Source organism: Adiantum capillus-veneris, chromosome 6 (assembly GCF_014529385.1).
Source record: "Adiantum capillus-veneris isolate H3 chromosome 6, ASM1452938v2, whole genome shotgun sequence".
NCBI lineage: Eukaryota > Viridiplantae > Streptophyta > Polypodiopsida > Polypodiales > Pteridaceae > Adiantum > Adiantum capillus-veneris.
In genome coordinates this window covers 13,110,257-13,137,475 of record NC_140936.1, presented here as the reverse complement: position 1 = coordinate 13,137,475, position 27,219 = coordinate 13,110,257, and the positions used below count along the sequence as shown (strand labels likewise).

The 27,219-nt window shown below is 47.5% G+C and overlaps 1 protein-coding gene and 1 pseudogene across 2 annotated transcripts in view; both read left to right on the top strand.

Moving 5' to 3' along the window:
* Positions 1 to 27,219, top strand: part of LOC147455163 (uncharacterized) — a 111,394-nt gene that overhangs the window by 30,338 nt on the left and 53,837 nt on the right. The window contains exons 2-3 of one of the 2 annotated variants that reach the window (XM_086514002.1): positions 16,014 to 16,110; positions 16,198 to 16,305. In XM_086514002.1, coding sequence (XP_086370128.1) covers positions 16,014 to 16,110; positions 16,198 to 16,305 — 205 coding nt within the window. The remainder of the gene's footprint in view (positions 1 to 16,013; positions 16,111 to 16,197; positions 16,306 to 27,219) is intronic. The other variant, XM_086514003.1, reaches the window with a different exon arrangement.
* Positions 2,975 to 4,115, top strand: LOC147455164 (uncharacterized; annotated as a pseudogene).

The window sequence follows — 27,219 nt, the reverse complement described above, 5'->3', positions numbered from 1 at the left end:
AAAGTCTCGCTCATATATTTTGCCAATTTCGGATTCTTCGCAAAAGCATCATCTTTGTTGCATCGCCGATCAATTGATGATGCTTCATCTCTCTTTGCTCTGCCTGAGTAGGCCGAGGCGGGCCATACTCTCTGTCTGAATCTTCGTTGTGATCCCAACCCGCATCTCCAGATGCAGAGGGAGTCGACTGATCCTTGCGTGAAGCCATAGGTGCCGCGGAAAAAAAATTGGGGATCGGATTTCCCGTAGAAGAGAAATCGGCCGTGCTCTGATACCACTATAACAGACTTGGACTCTCCAAGTCAAGAATCAATCATGACAGCACCAAATAACCACTTCAAACAATTCACAGATCACAATAGATTTGCACTGGCCCGGCGGAGTTCCGTGCCTAGAGATATTGGCCCCAAAGACTGGCGCCCCTTTCGGTATTTCTTTTTGTATTAATCAATCATCAAAGTACAAGAGAGCGGTTAGGGTTTCACTCTCAGACTCTGCGTCCAGATGCTCTGAGAAGTGAGGCCCTCACCACTAATTTAAAGATTACAAGGGATGCCCAAAAGCAGAGCCCCAAAAGCTTGAAAGCAAAAGCAGATTCTCTCTCTCTCTCTCTTAATGAGAGTCAATAAAAAGCAAGTTCTCTTTTTCTCTCTCTTTCTCCCAAATCATAGCAAAAAGCTGAGATTTGTGTCGCTCAAAATTTCCAAAAAAAACCAAAAATTTTTTTTCCACCTCCGCGATTTCCGGAAATTAGGGTTTCTGCTGTCCGTAGCCACGTCATCACTTTGTGACAATCAGCTAGAGATTGAGACTGGCAGATTTAGGAGAGTACCAGCAGAAGCTAGGATAAGCCAGTTATGTCATAAAGAGCCAGAGACAGAGTTACATCGCATTTGTCATTGTCCGGTATACGACGAGATACGGGGCCGCTTTCATTGTCTATTGAGAGAGGGCTTTGGACCGTTGGCTAGAGTCATGAGATATCAGGATCAGAGATGCCTCGGGTTGTTTTTGCTAGAGCTGCGTGGACACAGGGAAAGTCTCTTGAGGAGACAAGGTAGTGGGAGACATTCACAGAGGTAGATCACTGACTTCTTTAGAGCAGGGACTCAGCAGCCGGATGAGCATGCTTCGCAGCAGACTTCAAAGCCCACTTCTACCAGAGGTATATTAGTGGACAGAGCCATTTAGCTCGGGAGAGCTAGTTGCTACGTCTACGGGGGCGACCACGACATCGACTGAGGCTTCACCAGAGAATCAGGACTATTCTAGCACAACATGGGAGACACCCAGTACGATTATTTACAGAGGCGGACATTAACGAAGCTCTTCAGCAACCGATGCAATACTTTCTTGGACAATGCCCGATGCCGGGCCGGGCATGCATGGATGATAATGATGATGATGATGATGATTTTCAGGCTGACGACTTGAGTCTTTTAGTTTTAGTCTTTCACTTTACTTCATTTTATTTCTATACCCAGACATTGGATTAGATCCACAAGGATTGTATCAGTTTGGTCTCATAGGTCATTTTGGCTTTTTGAAGACGTCTAATATTACATTTCATTTCTCTCTCTCTCTCTCTCTCTGTGGCATCCTTAGGCATGGATGATGAAGATGATGAGTTTCAAGCTGACGATTTGAATCTTTTAGATTGTCTTTCACTTTACTTCATTTTATTTTTGTACCCAGACATTGGATTAGATCCACAAGGATTGTATCGGTTTGTCTCATAGGTCATTTTGGCTTTTGAAGACGTTTAATATAACATTACAATACATTACATTTCTCTCTCTCTCTCTCTCTCTCTCTCTCTCTCTCTCTCTCTCTCTCTCTCTCTCTCTCTCTCTCTGGCAGAGTCCAACCCCCCTCGTGCTCTCCCCTGCAGCTCCACCCCCTCGCACCCCCCTCCTGCTGTTGTGGTAAGCTCGCCCTCAGGTGCAGCAGGGCAATGGCAGCACAGGGTCTCTCTCTCTCTCTCTCTCTCTCTCTCTCCCCCCCCATTAGTACAGGATGGAGCTAGATAGCTTGATGCATTCTCATGATTGTACTACCTTGAGCATATAGACATGCATATACCCCTAGAGATAGAGCTCCATCCCTCCTCAGATACCCCACTACCTACATTCAGTTCAGTTTTGTATCAGTTTTGTTTCATTTGTCTTTCCGATAGACGGATGACATACACACCATGTACATTTGATTTGTCTCATAGGCCGATTTCGGCCTGACATAGACGTTAAAAATCTTTCTTTCTTTCTTTCTCTCTCTCTCTCTCTCTCTCTCTCTCTCTCTCTCTCTCTCTCTCTCTCTCTCTCGCACGCGGACAGAGCATCCTGTGGGCAGCGTGCAACATTCCACAGGGAGCGCTGCCTGTGCATTAGGGTTTCGCGCAGCAGGTGACAGCACGCAGGGAGCCATAGCAGCAAAGTGACACGCGAAGGCTTTTCGAAGTAAGGTGCAGCAGCGCGTAAGGATTGCGTAAGGTGCAACCATTGCATAAGGTGCTCTCTCTCTCTCTCGGCAACCATTGCGTAAGGTGCTCTCTCTCTCTCTCTTGCTTGGTGACGGGTTGAACAATGAGCACACAGTCCAAGGTGTAGGTCGTCCTGCTTTTATATATATTTGGAGCAGCTCGTGCAACCACTTGCAAAATGGTCGCCTGTGGGTGAAGAACAGCTCGTGCAGGGTTTGGCCACAGCTCGCTAGGGTCTCGCCGCAATAAACAGCGTCTCTCTCTCTCTCTCTCTGTCTCTCTCTCTCTGGCAGAGGATGCGCCAAGCAGATGACTTGCAAGATAGAACTCGCGTGACAAAGAAACGACAGTAGTTATCTCTCTCTCTCTCTACACACTCAGTTCGAGCAGCGAATACAACGAGCAAAGTTAGAGCACATGACGTAAATTCGTAGCACTACTAAAAACAGTGCGATAATTAAACCATAGGCCGCATAAGCAAATTATTTAAATTACATGCTCGTACGAAATAGCAGCACGGCGCAGCAAGACTGCAAGCCCGAAAACAAGACAATAGCAAGTCTCTTCAGGCAAGAGGATCGAAATGGTAAGTGAGCCCGATACATCTTTTGAACGACAAAACATGGAAGCAATCTCCCCTGCACAGGATCCTTCACAGGACACGGAAGCCGTCAGTGTCTCACCTGTTTGCAAGTCGCGAGCAAAGGCAACCTTCATGCTCACGAACAAGCGGATGGCGCAAATGGAGAGGGAAATGAAGGAGTGGAAAACAGAGATGGAAGGATGGTGGAAGGAGAAGGCCAACCTCCTTCAGATGGTATTCAATGAAGGCGCACAATGGAAGAAGGAGAAAGAGAGCCTTAACGCAGAAATATAGACACTCAAAGAGGAAGTCTCAGCCCTCAAACAGGAGAACCCAAACGCCGAGATACGGACACTCAAAAAAGAAGTCTCAGCCCTTGAACAAGAGCTTGCTGATAGAGTAAGCAGTGGACTAGAGGAAGGCGAATTTCAGCCCTCGGTAATAGATGAAATCAAGGAAATCAAGGAACAGGTAAGGATGATCACAGAGGAAGAGAAACTAAGTGTGGCAAAGGCATCTTCATGGGCAGAGATAATAACAAGGACACAGAAAAAGGCGGACGAGGCCGAAAAATTGATTGAGATTGCCAAGAAAGGGAAAGGTCAAGAAACTCCTTGTACACCGACGCTTATCAACATGACCCTCGAAGAGGAACAAAGAAGGCGGATGCGAGCACTGCATGTGAGAGTGACCGGTCTCAAGGACATAAACAATGTGGAGAAAGAGGTCACAAGCCTTACATCCATGATGGGGATGGAGAAGCCTTTGCACACAAAGGCATGGAGGCTAGGTAAGAAAAGTGATGGCACGGGAGAGTCTTCAAAGGGGAGAGCTCTCATACTACGCTTCCCCTCGTTGTAAGAGAAGAAGGAATTCTTGAGGAAGAGGCCTACTCTCAAAAAGACAGGTATTTTCCTCAGGGATGACTTGACTCTCTCACAGCTCGCACATATGAGAGAGGTAATGCCAGAGATTACAGCGGCAAGGGAGAAGGGAAAGATAGCCTTCTATAGAGATGGACGGGTGGTGATTTTAGAGCGCCGCACTGCGTGACGATGCGAGACCTATGGGACCACACTGAAGATGGCTACCTGGAATTGTAATTGGTCTATGAGGTTGGACGTGGATGCATTTGAGGACAGTTTCAAAGACAAGGATATTGTATTCTTCTCAGAGACTCATCAGGCCCTTGGACAGGTGATGCCACATGTGGTGGGATACAGATGGGAGAGAGCTCACAGGACAAATGCGAGATCTGAGCATGAAAGTAGAGACTGAGGAGGAGTAGCAATGCTATTCAGAGATCAACTACAACCGTTACTGCATATTGTACGAAGAGATGATCATGCTGAGACTGAGAGCTGACACAGGTCAATTTCTATATATTGCCATATGTTACTTTCCTCCCAGTACATCAGGGTATGGTGCATCTAGAGGGAGTCGCCTTTCTCTATACTAGATGATGACATATGGGAGTTTTCTAGGGATGGTGATATATCATTCTCCTAGGGGACTTCAATGCCCGAACGGGCAACTCGCAGACAGTCTTCTACGACACTTCAGTTGAGATGCTTAGAGAGCTGGATGTGAGTGAGTTGGGACTTGACAGATGCTCAGATGACAGAGAGCAGACGGACTATGGGAGATACCTCATGGAAATGACGACTACACATGGATTAGCCATACTTAATGGCTTACAGCGTTTTCCTGGAGCAGCCAGTTTCACATGCTTTCCACACAGACATGGGGCCAATACAGTGGATTATGTTATGACACAACCGAGCTTTGTCCCCTGCATTCAGGATTTCACAGTGGGAGTCAGGCGAGTGGGCATAGCAGTAGATCATGCTCTCTTGACACTGTCTGTTAAATTTCAGTATAGTACAACCTAGACATCAGGAGGAAGGTCACACACCCGCTATACATTTACTCCAGAGACTGATTTCGTTTATATAGAGGAGATCTGGGACCGTCTTTTGGAAAGCACAGCTGGCACAAATGGTACAGACCTCTCAGTGGAGGAGTGCACCACTCTACTGACTGAGACATTGCATGGGCTTGCTTCAGTGGCATACCCAGACACTCAGCCGGGCAAGAGACGACATTTTGGGAGCATGCCCCAGAATAGTTGGTATGATGAGGAGTGCAGAGAGATGAGAGCCCAGCTTCAAAGAGATGTTCTCTTAGGAGTCATCACTTACAGATAGTCTCATATTGCTTTCCGACGCCTTGTGCGACGGAAGAAGCGAGCTTACCTAGCTCAGATGGAGCGGGACTTATATCAGATGTTCTCGAGTAGGGACTCGGGAGAGGCATGGCGACTCTTCCATGAGCACTGCCCTCCTCCAATGATTACTTCACCTGTGGGGCCAATATGCGACATCATTATATACGGTTCCTGGACAGGAATCCCTTCCAGACCCTACCAAGCCTTGCCCAACTATGAGCACTTTCTTTACATCTGAGATGGTACAAAGGGCCATCGACAGGATGAGGACCGGGAAGGCATATGATCATGACCGTCTAGTAGCGGAGCAATTTATACATGCCACGGATATGCTGATGGAGGTTCTCGCAGTGTTGTTCAATCGTGCCATGTGTGATGGATTACCTGAGACTTGGAGGTTGTCTAATATTGTGCCCATCTTCAAGGCTGGTGACCCTACAGAGCCTGGGAACTACCGCACTATTATGGTTGGACACACATTGGCACGATTGTATGCATCTATTATGCAGCAACACTTGAGTAATTGGGCAGAGGGTGAGGGTGTACGAGCAAAGGGTCAGGACGGCTTCAGGAGGGGTTCTCCACTCTTGATCATATTCTGACACTCAGGGCCATCATTGAGGAGGGCAGAGCACATGGGAGACGGATCTATTGTAGCTTTGTGGATTTTCGTAAAGCATTTGACATGGTACCATGACCTCGATTGATGCGCAGACTATAGGAGATGGGGGTGCCCATAGAGGTGATTTGGGGGATTATGGCTTTGTACATATTAGTGATGGGACATGTACGTACTCCGGAAGGGGTATCTGATTTAGTTCACTCTACTATTGGAGTGAAACACGGCTGTCCACTGTCTCCTACTCTATTGGGTATGTATGTTGATGAGGTGTCTGATTACATTGACAGAGAGGGTGACAAGGGTGCCCAGCTGGCAGGGACGTGGATCCCGTTGTTGCTATATGCTGATGATATTGTGCTGTAGTAGGGCTACAATGTCACTTCACAGGACAGGCAGACAGTTGGACAATTAGTACAGTTGGTCTAGGCTGTTTCACACTGGATGGACCCTCTGGGTTGGGAGTGACGGACCCTCTGGGCTGGGAGTAACACGTGGCAGTGGCAGGGTACCGAAGGTGGTCTAGTGGACATCGTGGCCAGATCACCACATGGCTGACATTTATGAGCCGTTGGTTGCCCTTTATGGTGGTACATATGAGTAGTAGCGGTTGGTCATCGGGATTATCAGCTTCACCTCTGGTCCAGCGACGTAGTTGTCTAGAGCGAGTCTTACACAGAGCACTGCTTCACCATCCCTGCACATCTGAGCCTCGACACCCATTTTGTACCTGTGAGTCCTGGGCTGGAGCTGAGTGTGCTGCCAGAGTCTGTACATGGTTCTTTGAGCTAGTGGAGTCCACATGTTCTGGTCCACTGTTGTTATCCATTGTTCCTGTGTTTCATTCTGTTTGAGAGAGTTTCCATTTGTTTGAGTGAGATTGTCACGCGCATTGCACTGAGGGGCACCCACACTGTTGAGAGCATGACACATTATCCGTGCTACAGGTGCTCTCATTGGCGATCACGGTGGGACCTCAACTGAAATCTCACTCTGTGAGGTGCAAATCTTGAAGCTAGTTAGGTTTATCTAGCTTCGCCTACCTTCGCCAACCTTCGCCAACCTTCGCCAACCTTGCCTTGCACTGTTCTCCTCTCGCCTAGTCCAACTGGTCTAGTCCCCTCTCGCTTGGTCCAACTGGTCTAGTCCTCTCTCGCCCTGGTCCAACCTGTCCTCGTCCCTGGTCTAGACCTCCTCGACCCTGGTCTAGTCCTCCTCGTCCCTGGTCCCCAGCCGGGTCTAGTCACTTACCTGGTCTGGTCTTGTGGAGTCTAGACCTGTCACAAGACGACCTTTGACACCTTGTAGAAATCCTTCAACCTCATCACCTATACCTCCACATACCACATCACCCATTCCTTCATGAGGTTCCCCATCTTCCCGATCACCTTCTCCAGTAAAGCTCTCTCCTATTCTGATACAGCAAGCTATAGAGCAACAGGCTCAGCAAGGAATCATGGAGCCACTAGTGTTTTGGCCAAGGTAAACATCAAGTTCCCTACCTTCAAAGGGCTTTCTTCAGAAGATGCTGACGACCATGCAAGAAGATTTGTATCTCTCTGTAGGGGACGTGGTCTGAACAGAGAAGATGCTTATTTGGTACTATTTCCATCCACCCTGGATGGCCTAGCAGATAAATGATACAGTCAATTTGCAGAGAACCATTTTGCAACTTGGGCAGCCTTAAGACAGCAGTTCTGTGCAGCTTTCAGGCCGGGTGACTACCAGGAGAAGGTGTTGGATGAGTTGGCCAACATGGTGCTCAAGCCTGAGGAGACTTTTGCAGAGCTTATGACTAAAACTAAGTCGCTGGTGGCCAAGCTCCCCCAACAACCCGGTGAATTCATGGTTAAAAAGTGGGTGGAGAGGGCGCTTCCCAAAACTTCTCAACAAAAACTCCGAGAGAGTCTCCGACCCGACGCCACTCTCGAGGAGTTCATCGCAGCTGCTACTAGGATAGAGGGGGCTAGGAAGCTGTTCAACAACTCTCCTCACATAGATACTCCCTCTGTGTTCTCGGAAGGTAGTCCTGCTGATCCTTTAACTTCTTTACGCAGGGAACTGGAAGCCCTAAAGTTACAGCGAGCTCTTCAAGAGGAGAGGTCCTTCTCTCTTAGACAAGAGAAGCCTCCAAATCATGAAGCATTGGAACAGATTAAGCGCGAGCTAGAAGAGCTCAAGTGTCAGCAAGAGACTAAGGCTACGGTTTGGTGTAGCTCATGCCGCTCTCCAGGGCACCCTCCGCAAGAATGCCCCCTTCGGGTTTACTGCCACTTCTGTGAAAAATCTGGACATGAGGACAAGGATTGTTACTACCTAAAGGGATTGCACAAAATACAGAAAAGTCTTGGTCCTTCTCTCCAACAAGGGTTAGCACCATCATCCAACATGGTTTCCCACTACGGCCATCCCAACTACATGCCACCTTTGCTCAATACCGCTGCTGTCCAAGGTATGTCAAGTACTTTCCCGACTCAAAGTTTTTATAATGCTAATGCCACCTCCACCCCTCAGAGCTTCTACAATTCAGCCTCCAACTCCATGCAGCAACCACCTCGTTCCCCGTTCCGTCCTTCCAATCGGCCCATACTCTGCTACAGATGCGGAGAATATGGGCATTATCAGAGCAAATGCCCGTTGCCAAAAGGCTCTTCTCCGTGCCAACTTTTCCCTGAGGCTCAGGATGACTACAGTAAGGATTGTCCAAAACAACGCGCCTCTACCTCTGTGAGCCTAAGTCAGAGCCAACCTGAATTCACCTTTCCCAAGATCAATTTGAAAGCAGTTAGTACCAACCCCAAGCCACCACTTTCTGCCCATATGATTGCCTCTCAAGACAAGTTGCAGCTGGTAGAGGAGCCAGCTGGTGTCCTCACACGAGCTCAGAGGGCAGCCCTCGGCCTCAATCTTCCAGCAGGTACATCCCTTTCCTCCCCAATGCCTACATCTCCTCCAGCAGCTGACATGCCATCCCCTAGTGCTAAGAAAGGATCTTTTACTATGCTCTCCGATATTGATGGGGCTTTCTTAGAAGCAATTGCTGACTTACAAAAGATCAAGGAAACTGAGAAGGCACTAATCCCAAGAGAAAAACCTACAGCAGAGACTATATTGAAGAATACCTTTCACCAAGTGTCATTGTATGACATGCTTCGACTAGATGCGAGTTTCAGAAGTGACACCCTTGCAGTTCTTCAGTCACTTTACCCTGGAGCAGGTCCTAGTGGCGGGCACCTCCCAGTGCGACAGTCAGAGTCCTATATGATATCCAATCTTGCTGCTCCACTCACTGATTATAGAAGCCCTCGCCTGACAGTGTCCGTTTTAGGTCGGCAATTCTCAGGAGTGATAGTGGATGGTGGATCTGGCATCAACCTGATGCCCGAGTTCACTATGTTAGCTCTAGGTCTACAGCGTACTCGCCCTGCTCCCTTCACAATTACATTGGCCGACCAGCGGACAGTCTACCCAGTGGGCATAGTGGATAATGTGCCTTTGCAGGTACAAGACTTTACTTTTAACTTGGATTTTGTGGTGGTTCGTCTTCCCCAGGTTGAGGGCGGATTTCCCTTGCTTATTGGAAGACCATGGCTGCAACACACTAAAGCACTCTACGATTGGGGAAATGATGCAATGTGGATACATAATTCTGGCTCCTCGATGCAACCCAGTCTCTTAGAAGGTGGTATGGATCCCGTAGTGCAACATAGTTATTTGTCCTTAGCAACCAGCCTCGAATTGGAACAGCCTACTCCACCTGACGGGTCAGATGAGGATCTGTTGGAGTGGTTGGATGCTACCAAATCTATGCCCTGTTTTGGAGTTTCGATTCACTCTTTGACTGAAGGTACACCCTCTTCCAATGAGCCACCTGAGCCAGCTCAAAGGTCGAAGGTCACAGAAGCTACTCCTGAGGTGCCCTTGGTGGAAGCCTTTGAAGTTGGTGAGCCTATGGAGGAAAATAGAAGTGGGAAGAAATCTCCTCGACAGAAGTTCACCCAACATCAAAAATCAGCCCCATTGGTGTCTGCTTCTACTAGAATAAAGCTCCCTTCACAGAGCTTGTCCTGCTTGATGGATTCCATTCTCTTTATAGTTATCCTGCTCATGGTGACTGCGCTCTGTAGCATCTCCTCTTTCAACCAGGGGACCATGGATTTCATCTACTGCCCTAGCCCCCCTCCCCCTACCCACCCCCTCTCTTACCCTCGCCCCTACCCTTCCCCTCCCCCCTCTCGCCCCTACCCACCCCCTCCTTCACCCTCGTCCCTACCCACCCCCTTCCCCCCTCGCCCCTACCCTCACCCTCCCTCGCCCCTACCCACCCCCTCTCTTACCCTCGCCCCTACCCACCCCCTTCACCCTCGCCCCTACCCTCACCCTCACTCGCCCCTACCCACCCCTTACACACACTCACCCCTACCCACCCCCTCTCGCCCCTACCCAGCCCCCCCTCGCCCCTATCCACCCCCTCCCTTCCACTCGCCCCTAACCAGCCCCCTATCTATGCTTCCCCACCCCTCTCAGCCTCGGCATGTTTCCCCCCCCACCCCGCAATTTCCCCCCCCCCCACTCCGCATCATAGCTGACTCTCAACTTTCACTTGGTTGCCATCCTGGAGCAAGTTTTTCCTCACCCCACCCTGCAGGATAAGATCCCTCGATGGTTGCCATCCTGTTGCTGTGAAGGCCTTTTTGTTATGCTATCATGATGGAGCTTAACCCTATTTGCGGTGTTACTGGGGCTTATGGTCATCCCACCTTTCGAGAAGAGTGTTGTTGCAAAAAGTGTGGCAAGGTTCATCTGCAACTGCAAGCATAGACCAGGACATTTTCCTATCACGATGGTTAGGGCGGATAAAGATGCACTGGAATCAAGCTGAGCTTATCTCTTTGCTGGAGAGCATCATTTTTTTGCCATTCTTGGATTATGCAATCATACTGAGTCCCGCCTATTCAAGCTTAAAACGTTTGCAAGTAGTGCAGTGTGTTTAAACTCCACTTTTGGGCCTCGAACCTGCTTAAAGAAAGATGTACAGATGCAGTACCTAATGGTTTTCTTTCACAGTTTTTTCAGTATTCCTCTCACCGGGACGGTGAGCGGTCTTATGGCGGGCAACCTGTAGCAGGGCTACAGTGTCACTTCACAGGACAGGCATACAGTTGGACAGTTAGTACAGTTGGTCTAGGCTGTTTCACACTGTACGGACCCTCTGGGCTGGGAGTGACACGTGGCAGTGGCAGGGTACCGAAGGTGGTCTAGTGGACATCGTGGCCAGATCACCACATGGCTGACATTTATGAGCCGTTGGTGGCCCTTTATGGTGGTACATATGAGTAGTAGCGGTTGGTCATCAGGATTATCAACTTCACCTCTGGTCCAGCGACGTAGTTGTCTAGAGCGAGTCTTACACAGAGCACTGCTTCACCATCCCTGCACATCTGAGCCTCGACACCCATTTGTACCTGTGAGTCCTGGGCTGGAGCTGAGTGTGCTGCTACGCCAGAGTCTGTACATGGTTCTTTGAGCTAGTCGAGTCCACATGTTCTGGTCCACTGTTGTTATCCATTGTTCCTGTGTGTCATTCTGTTTGAGAGAGTTTCCATTTGTTTGAGTGAGATTGTCACGCACATTGCACTGAGGGGCACCCACACTGTTGAGAGCACGACACATTATCCGTGCTACAGGTGCTGATATCTGACTCACCAGAAGGTATGCAACGACATTTGGATGCACTACGCAGTTTTGCAGAGGATAGTGGATTGTGTGTAAATCTAGGTAAAACAAAGGTTATGGTGTTTAACACCTTACCGCAATAGGTTAGGAGATTAGTACCTACTTTCAAATATGGTCAGGAGATTGTGGAGTATACAAATGCATACACTTACCTGGGGGTAGTCTTTACTGGGCCAAGATTTTCCTTGAGAAGAGCAGCAGAGACTAGACTAACTAGAGCTGGTGCGGCTCTGGGAGGAATGGAGAGGATGTGTTCGTAGGCTCAGTTCCAAGAGCCTAGGACAAAGTTATGGCTCTTTGATACTATGGTTGCCTCTACTATGTTATATGGGGTGCAGGTTTGGGGACCTTCTGTAGGCCAGGATGGTTGGAGGCGTATGGAGAAGCCCCTGGTATCTATGATCTCTCGGCTGATTAGAGCGAAGTCTTCCGTACTGCATGATATCATTCGAGTGGAATTAGCTGCCCCCCCATGGCGATTCAGGCGCTTACCAAATCAGTCTCCTTTGTACACAGTCTGTGGGATACTACCAGAGACAGATATGCCAGGTTGGCTCTAGAGTCCTCCAGACAATTAGCTCTTAATGGGGATACATCATGCTGGTATGCACAGATGGCATCATGGTTTCAGACACATGGTTTCACCATGGACAGGTTGCCTCCTTTTCAATACTCTCTACAGGCACCCTTGAGGTCTCTGACGCGGGTAGAGATTAATAGACTCATTGGTCAGGATCTGATCCAGCTGGACACGAGGAGGACATGGATAGAGCCGATACAGGAGTTGGGCACAAAGATGGCTTTCTATAGAGAGCATCTTCTCCACCTCACGGGGGATGGGTTTGTGATTTGACCTAGCTATATGGACACGCATCTTTCTCATGGTTTGCGTTGTGCCATTGGCCAGATACGCACGTGCTCACATCAGCTGGAGACTGAGACTGGCAGATTCAGAGGGACACCAGTAGATAGCAGGATATACCGCTTATGCCATCTAGAGCCAGAGACAAAGGTACATTACATATGTCATTGCACAGTGTACTATGAGATATGAGGCCGTTTTCATTGTTTATTCAGAGAAGGTTTTGGGCCTCTAGCTAGGGTCATGAGGTATGAGGATCAGAGATGTCTTCGGCTATATCTACTTGAGTTACACAGGCATAGAGAAACTTTACTGAGGAGAGCTGAAGAGAGACAACCCCAGAGACAGATCACAGATTTCTTCACACTAGATACTGTTCACCCAGAAGAACAGACAGAGGAGCAGCCAACAGTGGAGAGGTCTGCCCGCACTACTGGCATTCTCATAGACCGAGCATTGGAGCTAGGGAGATCTAGACGACCCCGATGGAGAAGAGGAGCTACACAATATCGAAGGAGGCTACAGCAAAGGATTGGAGCCATACTTTTTCGTCGTCCAGAGTGCAGATGAAGATGGATCTCTACTTCTCTCTACTTTCCTCTCATATTGTCTACACATTGTACTGCTTAGTTCACACATTTCACGCTTTCACCTTTCACAACTATCAGCTTAGTTTAGGATTCCGTAGTATTATATTTGGTTATCCTAGTTTAATTTATTTTGTTAATCTGACTTTGTATCAGATACACCGCATTGTAACTTTCTGGTCTCATAGGTCACTTTGGCCTTTTGAAGACGTTAATATAACATTTCATTTCATTTCATCTCTCTCTCTCTGTGCACAGCCTATGGGATACTACTAGAGACAGATATGCTAGATTGGCCCTTGAGTCTTCCAGACAGTTAGCTCTACAGGGGGACACTTCATGCTGGTATGCACAGATGACTTCATGGTTTCAGACGCATGGCTTCACCATGGATAGGTTGCCCCCTTTCCAGTATTCTCTTCAGGCACCCTCGCTGTCTCTTACACGGGTGGAGATCACTAGACTCATTCATCAGGACCTGATCCAGCTCGACACCAGGAGGACATGGATAGAGCCGCCTCAGGAGTTGAGCACGAAGATGGCTTTCTATAGAGAGCATCTTCTCCACCTCACAGGAGATGGGTTTGTGATTCGACCCAGCTACATGGACACACATATGTCTCATGGTTTGCGTTGTGCCATTGGTCAGATACGCACATCCTCACATCAGCTCGAGATTGAGACCGGTAGATTCAGAGGGATACCAGCAGACAGCAGGATATGCCGATTATGCCAGAGAGAGCCAGAGACAGAGTTGCACTACATATGTCATTGCACAGTGTTCTATGAGATACGGGGGCGTTTCCACTGCTTATTCAGAGAGGGTTTTGGTCCTCTATCTAGGGTCATGAGTTATGAGGATCAGAGATGTCTTGGACTATATCTACTTGAGTTACACAGGTATAGAGACACTTTACTGGGGAGAGCTAGAGAGAGGCAGTCCCAGAGACACATTACAGATTTCTTTTCACTAGATATGGGACAGCCAGAGGAGCAGCCACCACTGCAGAGCTCGTCCCACACTCATTCGACCACTACTGGCACTCTCATCGACCGAGCATTGGAGCTACAGAGATACAGACGACCGCGACTGAGGAGAGGAGCTACACAGCATCGACGGAGACTACAACAGAAGATTCGAGCCATACTCTCTCGACATCCAGAGTGCAGATGAGGATGGATCCTCACCATTTCTTCCATCTTTGTTTCACACACTGTTACATCCAGTTTACCGGGTACCTATTGTATCAGCTGCTACACCCACGTAGTTTTAGATTGTAGTAGTAGTAGTAGTATTTTGTTCCACTTCTAGTTCTTTTCTAGTTCTTTTGTACCCAGACATGGTATTAGATTCACTATTTTGTAACTGATTGGTCTCATAGGTCATTTTGGCCTTTTGAAGACGTTAATATAACATTTCATTTCATTTCTCTCTCTCTCTCTCCTGCTTAGTTCACACCTAGTAGTTTAGGATTCCATAGTATTTTATTGTGACATTTGTCATTTCATTTTTGTCATTGTTGTCATCTTGTTACTCTGACTCTGACTTTGTATCAGATCCACCACATTGTAACTTTCTGGTCTCATAGGTCACTTTGGCCTTTTGAAGACGTTAATATAACATTTCATTTCATTTCTCTCTCTCCCCCCAGAGTCATGCGGTACGAGGATCAGAGATGCTTGGGTCTGTTTTTGCTCGAGCTGCGCAGACACAGAGAGAGCCTGATGAGAGGAGAGGCCAGCCAGTCTCAGAGACGGATCACAGACTTCTTTAGAGCAGACACTGGACACCCGGAGGAGCTATTGCCACAGGAGAGCTCGCCGCCTCACACCAGAGGCACACTGATCGACCGAGCGACCGAGCTAGGGAGATCCAGACGCCCACGACTGCGGAGGACTACACAGCATCGACGGAGGCTGCATCAGAGGATTCGGAATACTTTGGCCCGACAGGCACGACGTGCGGTCAGGCTATTGACCATGGAGGAGATTGATGAGATTTGCCAGCAACTGATGCTGGATCTTTTGTGATCTGCGATTTAGCTATCCCACCTAGCTGCTTAGATCACACCTAGCTATTTCGGATTCCATAGTTATTCTGTCATTTTATTTATTTTGTCATTTTTGTTACTCTGACTTTGTATCAGATCCGCCACATTGTAACTTTCTGGTCTCATAGGTCATTCTAGCCTTCTGAAGACGTTAATATAACATTTCATTTCATTTCATTTCTCTCTCATGGAGAGTTCCTCCTAGACAAAATTTTCTCTTTCTAGGGCTGAGTCGCTCTCCTATTTTGAGTGCCACTCTCAAGGGGGAGAAGTTGCAAATCCACATAGTGTGTGCGCATCATCAGTTGAGAGCCTAACTTCAACCACACAATTTATAAAGCAAAAGTTTTTTTTTTAATGGAGAGGTACTCAATTGGAGGCACTGATCGTGGAAGTTCAAGGAATACCAATTTAATTCGTATAAAAGAATCCTTAAAGCTCAGCTTGAACAAAGAAATTACCAGATTTGGGGACCCCCTTCCAGGAGCAGATGAGCATAATGTGTATGTGCCATTAATTGTGAGAACCTCACTTTGACCGCACAACCTGTACCCTAAATTGTTTTCAACAATGAAATACCCAATGGGGGGGGTGTTGACAGTGTTTGTTCAGGAGCCACCACCGATTTCTCTTGTACAGGAGCATTCAACTCCCCCATCGTCTCTCTCTTGCTTCACTCTTTTGTTCAGTTTAGTTTATTTCAACTTGTTCAGTATCAATCATTAAAGGGTTGTTGGTTGTGGTAGCATACAATGACGTCTTATACAACTACTAGTTCCAAAAAGTCATTACTTCATCTATGCCATTTCTGTCATTGGCGGGATCTGGTTACTGCAACAATTTTGAGTCACTAGAGTTATGTTGCACAGGTGTAGTATCGGCGCAGCTTCTAAAGGAGTGGTTGATAGGTGCAGCAAATTATTGGCATTGGAAGACTGTCCTGCCCTAGAGACTATCCAATTACAGGTAATAGATTTTTGGATCCCCAAAAATGTTTGTGCAGCTCACATTTGTAGCTTGAGTATTTGATTCAACAATTTTGATTGTGTGAAGGTTAGTGCTCATGCACACATGTTTATGCAACAAATGATTTTAGCAAGGGAAGAACGTGCCTCTATGAAAAAAAGGGATGACATTTTACGTAGCATTTTGAACATTCAGGTAACAGGTTTGTTTTATCTGGAAACGTGGTGATTAGTGGGTCTCTCACAGTTTTATTCCTTATCGTATATATAGCAGTGGAATTAAAGATTTTATTTCTTATATTTGGCATGACAAACCAGAACGCAACCACAAATTCTCAAAGTTTGAACTGAGCAATTAATTTTGTTTTGCTTTCTGCATGTCCAAGCCAAGCATATGAAAAATGCTGAGTTCTCAACCAGCAGCTAGATGAAAGCGCAGCTTTTGCAGGCTCTTGGTAGATCAATGCCACACATTATCTACAGCTCAAGTTGATGAAGGATGATAGAATTCAGAATATACAAGAATTAGATGTGTGGCAAGAATTCTTCCTCGCATCTGGAAATGTAGGTGGTAGACATATTGCTTCCAAGGATCTTGGATCTTCCATGGTGATAGGTGCAGTGAGTTCCAATGGAATGGAAGTTATGGTCTTCTTATTATTCTCCTGTAAGACTTGAAACTGTTCTTGTTACTTTAGGGGCTAGGTTGACAAAATACCTTCTCTAGTGAAGTTACTATGGCTGGAAAATGCTCTTGCAGATCATTGGGAAAATCATGCACATCAACAGGGCATTTGTGTCTGGTAAGGTAGTTATAACCCTTAGTTTCAGTCTATGGCATAAGGTGAACCGATTGATGGCCAAACATGAGAGTTTTTCATCATAATCTTTTGGGTAGCATCAGACAACAATGCAACCAATAAACAACACTAGGACAAGTGACCTTTTGCAAAATCTTTTGGTCATTTTGACCCAGTGTGCGAAGGCCTTGGTGGCCAAGTTACCTCAACAGATTGGGGATTTCAAGGTCCAGAAGTGGGTAGAATTGCCTTTTCCAAGGGCTACTTAGCAGAAGCTGGGTATGTCCTTGAGGCACTATGCCACCCTGGTAGACTTTATAGCAGTTGCAAACAGGATTAAAGATGCTAGGCTTCTCTCTCAGAATTGAGCATCTCTATAGCAACACTTACGCACCAATCGTCCGGGTCCTCCTCTTGGGAAGTCTCTTGAGGAAGAAGCTATCACTCGGCTGCAGAAAGAGTTGCAGGAACTTAGAGCCTTGTAGGAGTCCCAAACTCATGTATGGTGCAGTGTTTGTCACTTTTCAGGGCACTTTCCCAAGATTGTTTAGAAAGGGCCTATTGCCATTTTCGTGAGAAAAGTGTCCATGTCAACAAGGACTACCCTTATCTCAAGGGGCTCACATGGTTACCTCATATGGGGCCCTCAATCAGCTACCTCCATTGCTGGTGATCCCTCCACCTTTTAATGCTATGAGCTACTACACACATTTCCTAGCCTCTTAGCAATTTCACAACCCAAATCCACCTCTGCTTCCACCTCGTGCCACAAGGCCCTCCGCCTCCTTGCCTCCCCTAGCCGCCTTGCCAACAGTCCAATGTTACATTATAGATGTGGGGAGTATAATCACTATCAACGATGTTGTCCCAGTACCTGAAGGTGTACTTCCATGAAAAGTTTCGCTCAAAATAAGACTATCGCGAGGCTCTCACCTTCCTTGCCTCCCCTAGCAGCCTTGCCAAGCGTCCAATGTTACATTATAGATGTGGGGAGTATGACCATTACCAAGGACGTTGCCCTTGTACCTGAAGGTGCACTTCCATGCCAACTCTCGTTCAAAACATGACTACTAGTTTTGGCTCCATTCTTCCACACAACATATTGGTATCATCAAATGCATAAGCATGACCTTCAATGGATATGTGCATGAGTGAATCTACTCAAATTGCTGCGCAGCCTAACTTTATTAGAATCCGAACGTAGAAACATTGTTCATATACAGTTAAATATACACATTGTAACACAACAAGTTCAGCTTTTTTCAAAAGCATAGATTTCTTATCTCTATGTGTAGGGTTTCACCAATAGAGAGTCTTATATCTCCCAAACTCGTCCTATTTATTTGGTGCTTGCTCCACAAAGATTTCAAACTGTCTTTTTCCACAAACCTTGTCAAGAAGCTCCTCCATGGTTTCTCTATTCAATATTTTTGGCTTGTCAATCATATTGTACCTGAAGTGCCTACATGGAATGCCAGATGGAAAACAACAAGGTCACAAAGTTTTAAAGCTTTCAAAAAGACCCGTGTTAAGAAACCAATCACACAGATTCTAAATTATGAATTAGGAGAAATGTTTCTCAAACCGAGTGTCAATTTTAGTAGTTGCTTTTGGGACCAGGGTGCCCAGCTTTTGGGCCGTGTTGCTTTTGTAACTGTGCCTATAAATTGAGGCCTTGGGGGTGTGATCAGTTGGATCAATGCTTGGTTGCACAATCGCAACGCAGATTCTTGGTAGTTGTACTTTGTGGCTTATCAATATGAAAAGTATAGGAAGGGGCGCCAGACCTTGGGGCCAGGGCATCTAGAAGTGGAGTTTGTGTTGCGACTACAGTTTCAAAGTTAAAAGTGTTTAAATTTTTCAAATAGCAGTGACTGCTGAAATTTGTGGTTTGTGAGATAAGGCATCTGCAACCAATTTCTTCTTCCCCTCTACATAAACAATCTAAAAATGAAAGAGAGACAAAAAATTTGCCCATCTCATCTTTTTTCTGATAGCTTCGGTTGTGACAAGAAGTATCTCAAACTCGAACTTTGAAAGCTTTGGATCCTTAGTAGCAACAAGAAACTGTTGCATGAGTTGCATGGTTTGTGTTTTAGCTACTTCTTCATCATCCGCCTAAGAGAAAACATCCTCTACAAGATCCTTCTCTTTGATGTCGTTCCCGAGCTCTACTTCTTCATTGTTGTTCTCCTCTTCACTTTCGTGAGAGGTAGACTTCGAAACCATCGTGCTCCGCTACTGTGGGAAGGATCGGATTGTTCGTAGAACAATCATTTGAGCTTTGATACCATTGAAACCTTTATGTATGTTAAGCATAGAAGGTGAATCACAATAGCAAACACTTCTACTTGAAAATAGAGATAGATAGATAGATAGATAGAAATGAAATGTTATATTAACGTCTTCAAAAGGCCAAAGTGACCTATGAGATCAGGAAGTTACAATGTGGTGTATCTGATACAAAGTCAGATAAACAAAATAATTTAAACAAGGATAACAAGATATAAATACTGCGGAATCCTAAACTAAGCTGATAGGTCTGAAAGGCGAAAGGCGTGAAATGTGTGAACTGAGCTATACAATGTGTAGACAATATGGGAGGGTAGTAGAGATCTATCTTCATAGAGATCCATCTTCATCTGCACTCTGGACGATGAAAATGTATGGCTCGAATCCTTTGCTGTAGCCTCCTTCGAAACTGTGTAGCTCCTCTTCTCCATCGGGGTCGTCTAGATCTCCCTAGCTCCAATGCTCGGTCTATGAGAATGCCAGTAGTGCGGGTAGACCTCTCCATTGTTGGCTGCTCCTCTGTCTGTTCTTCTGGGTGTACAATATCTAGTGTAAAGAAATCTGCGATCTGTCTCTGGGGTTGTCTCTCTTCAGCTCTAGTAGATATATCCCAAGACATCTCTGATCCTCATAACTCATGACCCTAGATAGAGGCCCAAAACCTTCTCTGAATAGACAATGAAAATGGCCTCGTATCTCATAGTACATTGTGCAATGACATATGTAATGTACCTTTGTCTCTGGCTCTAGATGGCATAAGCGGCATATCCCGCTATCTGCTGGTGTCCCTCTGAATCTGCCAGTCTCAATCTCGAGCTGATGTGAGCACGTGCGTATCTGGCCAATGGCACATCGCACACCATGAGAAAGATGCGTGTCCATATAGCTAGGTCGAATCACAAACCTATCCCCCGTGCGTGGAGAAAATGCTCTCTATAGAAAGCCATCTTTGTGCCCAACTCCTGTATCGGCTCTATCCATGTCCTCCTCGTGTCCAACTGGATCAGATCCTGACGAATGAGTCTATTAATCTCTACCCGCGTCAAAAACCTCAAGGGTGCCTGTAGAGAGTATTGAAAAGGAGGCAACCTATCCATGGTGAAACCATGTGTCTGAAACCATGATGCCATCTGTGCATACCAGCATGATGTATCCCCATTAAGAGCTAATTGTCTGAAGGACTCTAGAGCCACCCTGGCATATCTGTCTCTGGTAGTATCCCATAGACTGTGTACAAAGGAGACTGATCTAGTAAGTGCCTCAATCTCCATAGGGGGGGCAACTAATTCCGCTTGAATGATGTGATGCGGTATGGAAGCCTTGGCTCTAATCAGCCAAGAGATCATAGATACCAGGGGCTTCTCCATACGCCTCCAACCATCCTGGCCTACAGAAGGTCCCCAAACCTGCACCCCATATAACATAGTAGAGGCAACCAAAGTATCAAAGAGCCATAACTTTGTCCTAGGTTCCTGGAACTAAACCTACGAACACATCCTCTCCATTCCTCCCAGAGCCGCACCAGCTCTAGTTAGTCTAGTCTCTGCTGCTCTTCTCAAGGAAAATCTCGGCCCAGTAAAGACTACCCCCAGGTAAGTGTATGCATCTGTATACTCCACAATCTCTTGACCATATTTTAAAGTAGGTACTAATCTCCTGACCCATTGCGGTGTGGTGTTAAACATCATAACCTTGGTTTTACCTAGGTTTACACACAATCCACTATCCTCTGCAAAACTGCATAGTGCATCCAACTGTCGTTGCATACCTTCTGGTGAGTCAGATTTCAGCACAATATCATCAGCATATAGCAACAATGGGATCCACGTCCCTGCCAGCTGTGCACCTCTGGCACCCTCTCTGTCGATGTAATCAGACACCTCATCAACATACATACCAAATAGAGTAGGAGACAATGGGCAGCCCTATCTCACTCCAAGAGTAGAGTGAACTAAATCAGATACCCCTTCCGGAGTGCGTACATGTCCCATCACTGATCTGTACAAAGCCATTATCCCCCAAATCACCTCTATGGGCACCCCCATGTCCTGTAGTCTGCGCATCAATCGAGGTCTTGGTACCATGTCAAATGCTTTGCGAAAATCCACAAAGCTACAAGAGATCCGTTCCCATGTGCTTTGCCCTCCTCAATGATGGCCCTGAGTGTCAGAATATGATCAAGAGTGGAGAAACCCCTCTTGAAGCCGGCCTGACCCTTTGCTCGTACACCCTCACCCTCTGCCCAATTACTCAAGTGTTGCTCCAGGATAGATGCATACAACCGTGCCAATGTGTGTCCAACCATAATAGTCCGGTAGTTCCCATGCTCTGTAGGGTCACCAGCCTTGAAGATGGGCACAATATTAGACAACCTCCAAGTCTCAGGTAATCCCTCACACATGGCACGATTGAACAACACTGCGAGAACCTCCATTAGCATATCCCTGGCATGTATAAAGTGCTCCGCTACTAGACCGTCATGATCATATGCCTTCCTGGTCTTGTCGATGGCCCTTTGTACCATCTCAGGTGTAAAGAAAGTGCTCGTAGCTGGGCAAGGCTTGGTAGGGTCTGGAAGGGGTTCCTGTCCAGGAACCGTATATAATGATGTCGCATATTGGCCCCACACATCAGGTGAAGTAATCATTGGGGGAAGGGAGTGCTCATGGAAGAGTCGCCATGCCTCTCCTGAGTCCCTACTCAAGAACATTCGATACAAGTCTCGCTCCATCTGAGCTAGGTAAGCTCGCTTCTTTCGTCGCACAAGGCGTCGGAAAGCAATCCGAGACTGTCTGTAAGTGACGACTCCTAAAAGAAGATCCCTCTGAAGCTGGGCTCTCATCTCTCTGCACTCCTCATCATACCAACTATTCTGGGGCATGCTCCCAAAATGTCGTCTCTTGCCCGACTGAGTGTGTGGGTATGCCACTGATGCAGCCCCATGCAATGTCTCAGTCAGTAGAGTGGTGCACTCCTCCATTGAGAGGTCTGTACCATTTGTGCCAGCTGTGCCTTCCAATAGACGGTCCCAGATCTCCTCTGAATAAACGAAATCAGTCTCTGGTGTAAATGTATAGCGGGTGTGTGACCTGCCTCCTGATGTTTGGGTTGTACTGTACTGAAATTTAACAGATGGTGTCAAGAGAGCATGATCTACTGCTATGCCCACTGGCCTGGCTCCCACTGTGAAATCGTGAATGCAGGGGACAAAGCTCGGTTGTGTCATAACATAATCCACTGTACTGGCCCCATGTCTATGTGGAAAGCATGTGAAACCGGCTGTTCGAGGAAATCGTTGTAAGCCATTAAGTATGGCTAATCCATGTGTAGTCGTCATTTCCATGAGGTATCTTCCATACTCCGTGTGCTCTCTGTCATCTGAGCATCTGTCAAGCCCCAACTCACCCACATCCAACTCTCTAAGCATCTCATCTGAAGTGTCGTAGAAGACTGTTTGCGAGTTGTCCGTTCGGGCATTGAAGTCCCCTAGGAGAATGATATCACATCCCTAGAAAACTCCCAAATGTCATCATTTAGGATAGAGAAAGGCGACTGCCCTCTGGATGCGGCATACATGGATGTACTGGGAGGAAAGTAACATATGGCAATATATAGGAATCGACCTGTGTCAGCTCTCAGTCTCACCCACATATATCTAGCATGATCATCTCTTCGTACAATATGCAGTAATGGTTGTAGTTCCTCTCTGAATAGCATTGCTACTCCTCATGAACCTCTACTCCCATGCTCAGATCTCTGTAGCGCGGATAATGTGTCGTGCTCTCTCCAGTGTGGGTGCCCCTCAGTGCAATATGCGTGACAATCTCACTCAAACAAATGAAAACTCTCTCAAACAGAATGAAACACAGAAACAATGGATAACAACAGAGATACAACAGTGAACCAGAACATGTGGACTCGACTAGCTCAAAGAACCATGTACAGACTCTGGCGTGGCAGCACACTCAACTCCAGCCCAGAACTCACAGGTACAAGAGGGGTGTCGAGGCTCAGATGTGCAGGGATGGTGGAGCAGTGCTTTGTGTAAGACTCGCTACCTCGATGACGCCGGACCAAAGGCGAAGAAGATAATCTGATGACCAACCGCTACCACTCCTATGTACCACCATAAAGAGCCACCAACGGCTCATAAATGTCAGCCATGTGGTGACCTGGCCACAAGGTCCACTAGAGCACCGTTGGTACCCTGCCACGTGTCACTCCTAGGCCAGAGGGTCCAGAGGGTCCGTCTAGTGTGAACCAGCCTGGACCAACTGTACTAACTGTGTCCTGTGAAAGTGACACTGTAGCCCGACTACAGGTTGCCCGCCACAAGACCGCTCACCGTCTCGGTGAGGAATACTGAAAAAACTGTGAAGGAAAACCACTAGAAGGAAAACCACTAGGTACTGTATCCGTACATCTTTCTGAAGCAGGTGTTAGGCCCATGACCTTACAGACTTTAAAAGTGGAGTTAAAAACACTGCACTGCTTGCAATCGCCTTAAGCCTCTAACTAGGCAGGAACCCAGTATGTATGATTGTAAAGCCTGGGTCATGCTTGTAGTTGCAGATGACCCTTGCCACTCTTTTTGCAACAACACTCTTCTCGAAAAGAGGGATGACCATAAACCCGAGTAACACCGCAAATAGGGTTAAGCTCCATGATGATGACAGAATGAAAGCTGAACTTGAGAGGGCTAGATAGGGTTTAGGGGGAGTGAGGGGTGGGTAGTGGTGAGAGGGGAAGTGAGGGGGTATGGGCGAGGGGAACTGGGTAGGGGCGAGAGGGGTAGGTTGCTAGATAGGGACGAGAGGGAATGAGGGGGTGGGTAGGGGCGAGAGGGGGAGGGTAGGGGCGAGTGGGGTGGGTAGGGGGAGGGTAGGGGCGAGAGGGGAAGGGTAGGGGCGAGTGGGGTGGGTAGGGGGAGGGTAGGGGCCCGAGGGAGAGAGGGGGAGGATAGGGGCGAGTGGAAGAGGGTATGGGCGAGAGGTAGAGAGGGGGAGGGTAGGGGTGAGAGGGGGAGGGAGAGGGTGGGTAGGGGCGAGTGGGAGAGGGTAGGTAGGGGCGAGAGGGGGAGGGTAGGGGCGAGAGGGGAAGGGAGAGGGTGGGTAGAGGCGAGAGGGGGAGGGTAGGGGCGAGTGGGAGAGAGTAGGGCGAGAGGTAGAGAGGGGGAGGGTAGGGGCGAGAGGGGGAGGGAGAGGGTGGGTATGGACGAGGGTGTGTTGGTAAGGGCGAGGAAGGTCAGAGCATTATGAAAGTGCAGGTTGAGGACAGAACCAACTATTCTCAGCAAGACTACGAGCAGGAGTAGGGAATTCATCCAGCACATCAAGCAGGACCTGCTATGTGAAGGGAGTTGGCTAGACACAGAGGTTAGCTTCGTTCTGGTTGGAGAAGCAGACACCAATGGGGCTGATGTCTGAAGGGGGTTGAACTCCTGTAGGGGAGATTTCTTTTTGCTTATATACTTTTTCCTCGGCTTTCCAAATTCAACGGCTTTTATCAAGAGGGCTTTCACCGAGAGCGCATCAGGAGTATCTTCTGTGACCTTCAACTCTTGAGCTGGCTCATGTGGCTCATAAGGTTTAGTTACCTTGGAAACATTGGAAGAGGGTGTACTTTCAAGCAAAGAGTGAATAGACTCCATAACAAGGCATAGATTTGGTAGCCTCCAGCCACTCCAGCAGATCTTCGTTTGACCCTTCAGGTGTAGTAGGCTGTTCTTGTTCAGGGTTGGTTTCCATTGACACGGAAACTTTCTGCACCACTGGATCCATGCCTCCTTCTAAGAGGATGGGTTTCATCGGGGAGCCAGAAGTATGTATCCACATTGCATCGTTTCCCCAATCGTGGAGTGCTTTAGTGTGTCGCAGCCATGGTCTTCCAATAAGCAAGGGAAATCCGCCCTCAACCTGGGGAAGACGAACCACCACAAAATCCAAGTTAAAAGTAAAGTCTTGTACCTGCAGAGACACATTATTCACTATGCCCACTGGGTAGACTGTCCGCTGGTCAGCCAATGTAACTGTGAAGGGAGCAGGGCGAGTAGGCTGTAGACCCAGAGCTAGCATAGTGAACTCGGGCATCAGGTTGATGCCAGATCCACCATCCACTATCACTCCTGAGAATTGCCGACCTAAAACGGACATTGTCAGGCGAGGGCTTCTATAATCAGTGAGTGGAGCAGCAGGATTGGATATCATATAGGACTCTGACTGTCGCACTGGAAGGTGCCCGCCACTAGGACCTGCTCCAAGGTAAAGTGACTGAATAACTGCAAGGGTGTCACTTCTGAAACTCGCATCTAGTCGAAGCATGTCATAGAGGGACATTTGTTGGAAAGTGTTCTTCAAGACTGTCTCTGCTGTATGCTTCTCTTTTTCTACCTGTTGTTGTTCCTCTGGTACTTTGATCTTTTGTAAGTCAGCAACTGCTTCTAAGAAAGCCCCATCAATATCGGAGAGCATAGTAAAAGATCCTTTCTTAGCACTAGGGGATGGCATGTCAGCTGCTGGAGGAGGTGTAGGCATTGGGGAGGAAAGGGCTGTACCTGCTGGAAGATTGAGGCCGAGGGCTGCCCTCTGAGCTCGTGTGAGGACACCAGCTAGCTCCTCTACCAGCTGCAACTTGTCTTGAGAGGCAATCATATGGGCAGAAAGGGGTGGCTTGGGGTTGGTACTAACTGCTATCAAATTGATCTTGGGAAAGGTGAATTCAGGTTGGCTCTGACTTGGGCTTGCAGAGGTAGAGGCGCGTTGTTTTGGACAATCCTTAGTGTAGTGATCCTGAGCCTCAGGGCAAAGTTGACACGGAGAAGAGCTTTCTGGCAGAGGGCATTTGCTCTGATAATGCCCATACTCTCCGCATCTGTAGCAGAGTATGGGCCGATTGGAAGGACGAAACGGGGGACGAGGTGGTTGCTGCATGGAGTTGGAGGCTGAAGTGTAGAAGCTCTGAGGGGTTGAGGTGGCATTAGCATTATAAAAACTTTTGAGTCGGGAAAGTACTTGACATACCTTGGACAGCAGCGGTATTGAGCAAAGGTGGCATGTAGTTGGGATGGCTGTAGTGGGAAACCATGTTGGATGATGGTGCTAACCCTTGTTGGAGAGAAGGACCAAGACTTTGCTGTATTTTGTGCTATCCCTTTAGGTAGTAACAATCCTTGTCCTCATGTCCAGATTTTTCACAGAAGTGGGAGTAGACCCGAAGGGGGCATTCCTGCGGAGGGTGCCCTGGAGAGCGGCATGAGCTACACCAAACCGTAGCCTTAGTCTCTTGCTGACACTTGAGCACTTCTAGCTCGCGCTTAATCTGTTCCAATGCCTCATGATTTGGAGGCTTCTCTTCTCTAAGAGAGAAGGACCTCTCCTCTTGAAGAGCTCGCTGTAACTTTAGGGCTTCCAATTCCCTATGTAAAGAAGTTAAAGGATCAGCAGGACTACCTTCCGAGAACACAGAGGGAGTTTCTATGTGAGGAGAGTTGTTGAACAGCTTCCTAGCCCCCTCTATCCTAGTAGCAGCTGTGATGAACTCCTCGAGAGTGGCGTCGGGTCGGAGACTCTCTCAGAGTTTTTGTTGAGAAGTTTTGGGAAGCGCCTTCTCCACCCACTTTTTAACCATGAATTCACCGGGTTGTTGGGGGAGCTTGGCCACCAGCGACTTAGTTTTAGTCATAAGCTCTGCAAAAGTCTCCTCAGGCTTGAGCACCATGTTGGCCAACTCATCCAACACCTTCTCCTGGTAGTCACCCGGCCTGAAAGCTGCACAGAACTGCTGTCTTAAGGCTGCCCAAGTTGCAAAATGGTTCTCTGCAAATTGACTGTACCATTTATCTGCTAGGCCATCCAGGGTGGATGGAAATAGTACCAAATAAGCATCTTCTCTGTTCAGACCACGTCCCCTACAGAGAGATACAAATCTTCTTGCATGGTCGTCAGCATCTTCTGAAGAAAGCCGTTTGAAGGTAGGGAACTTGATGTTTACCTTGGCCAAAACACTAGCTAGTGGCTCCA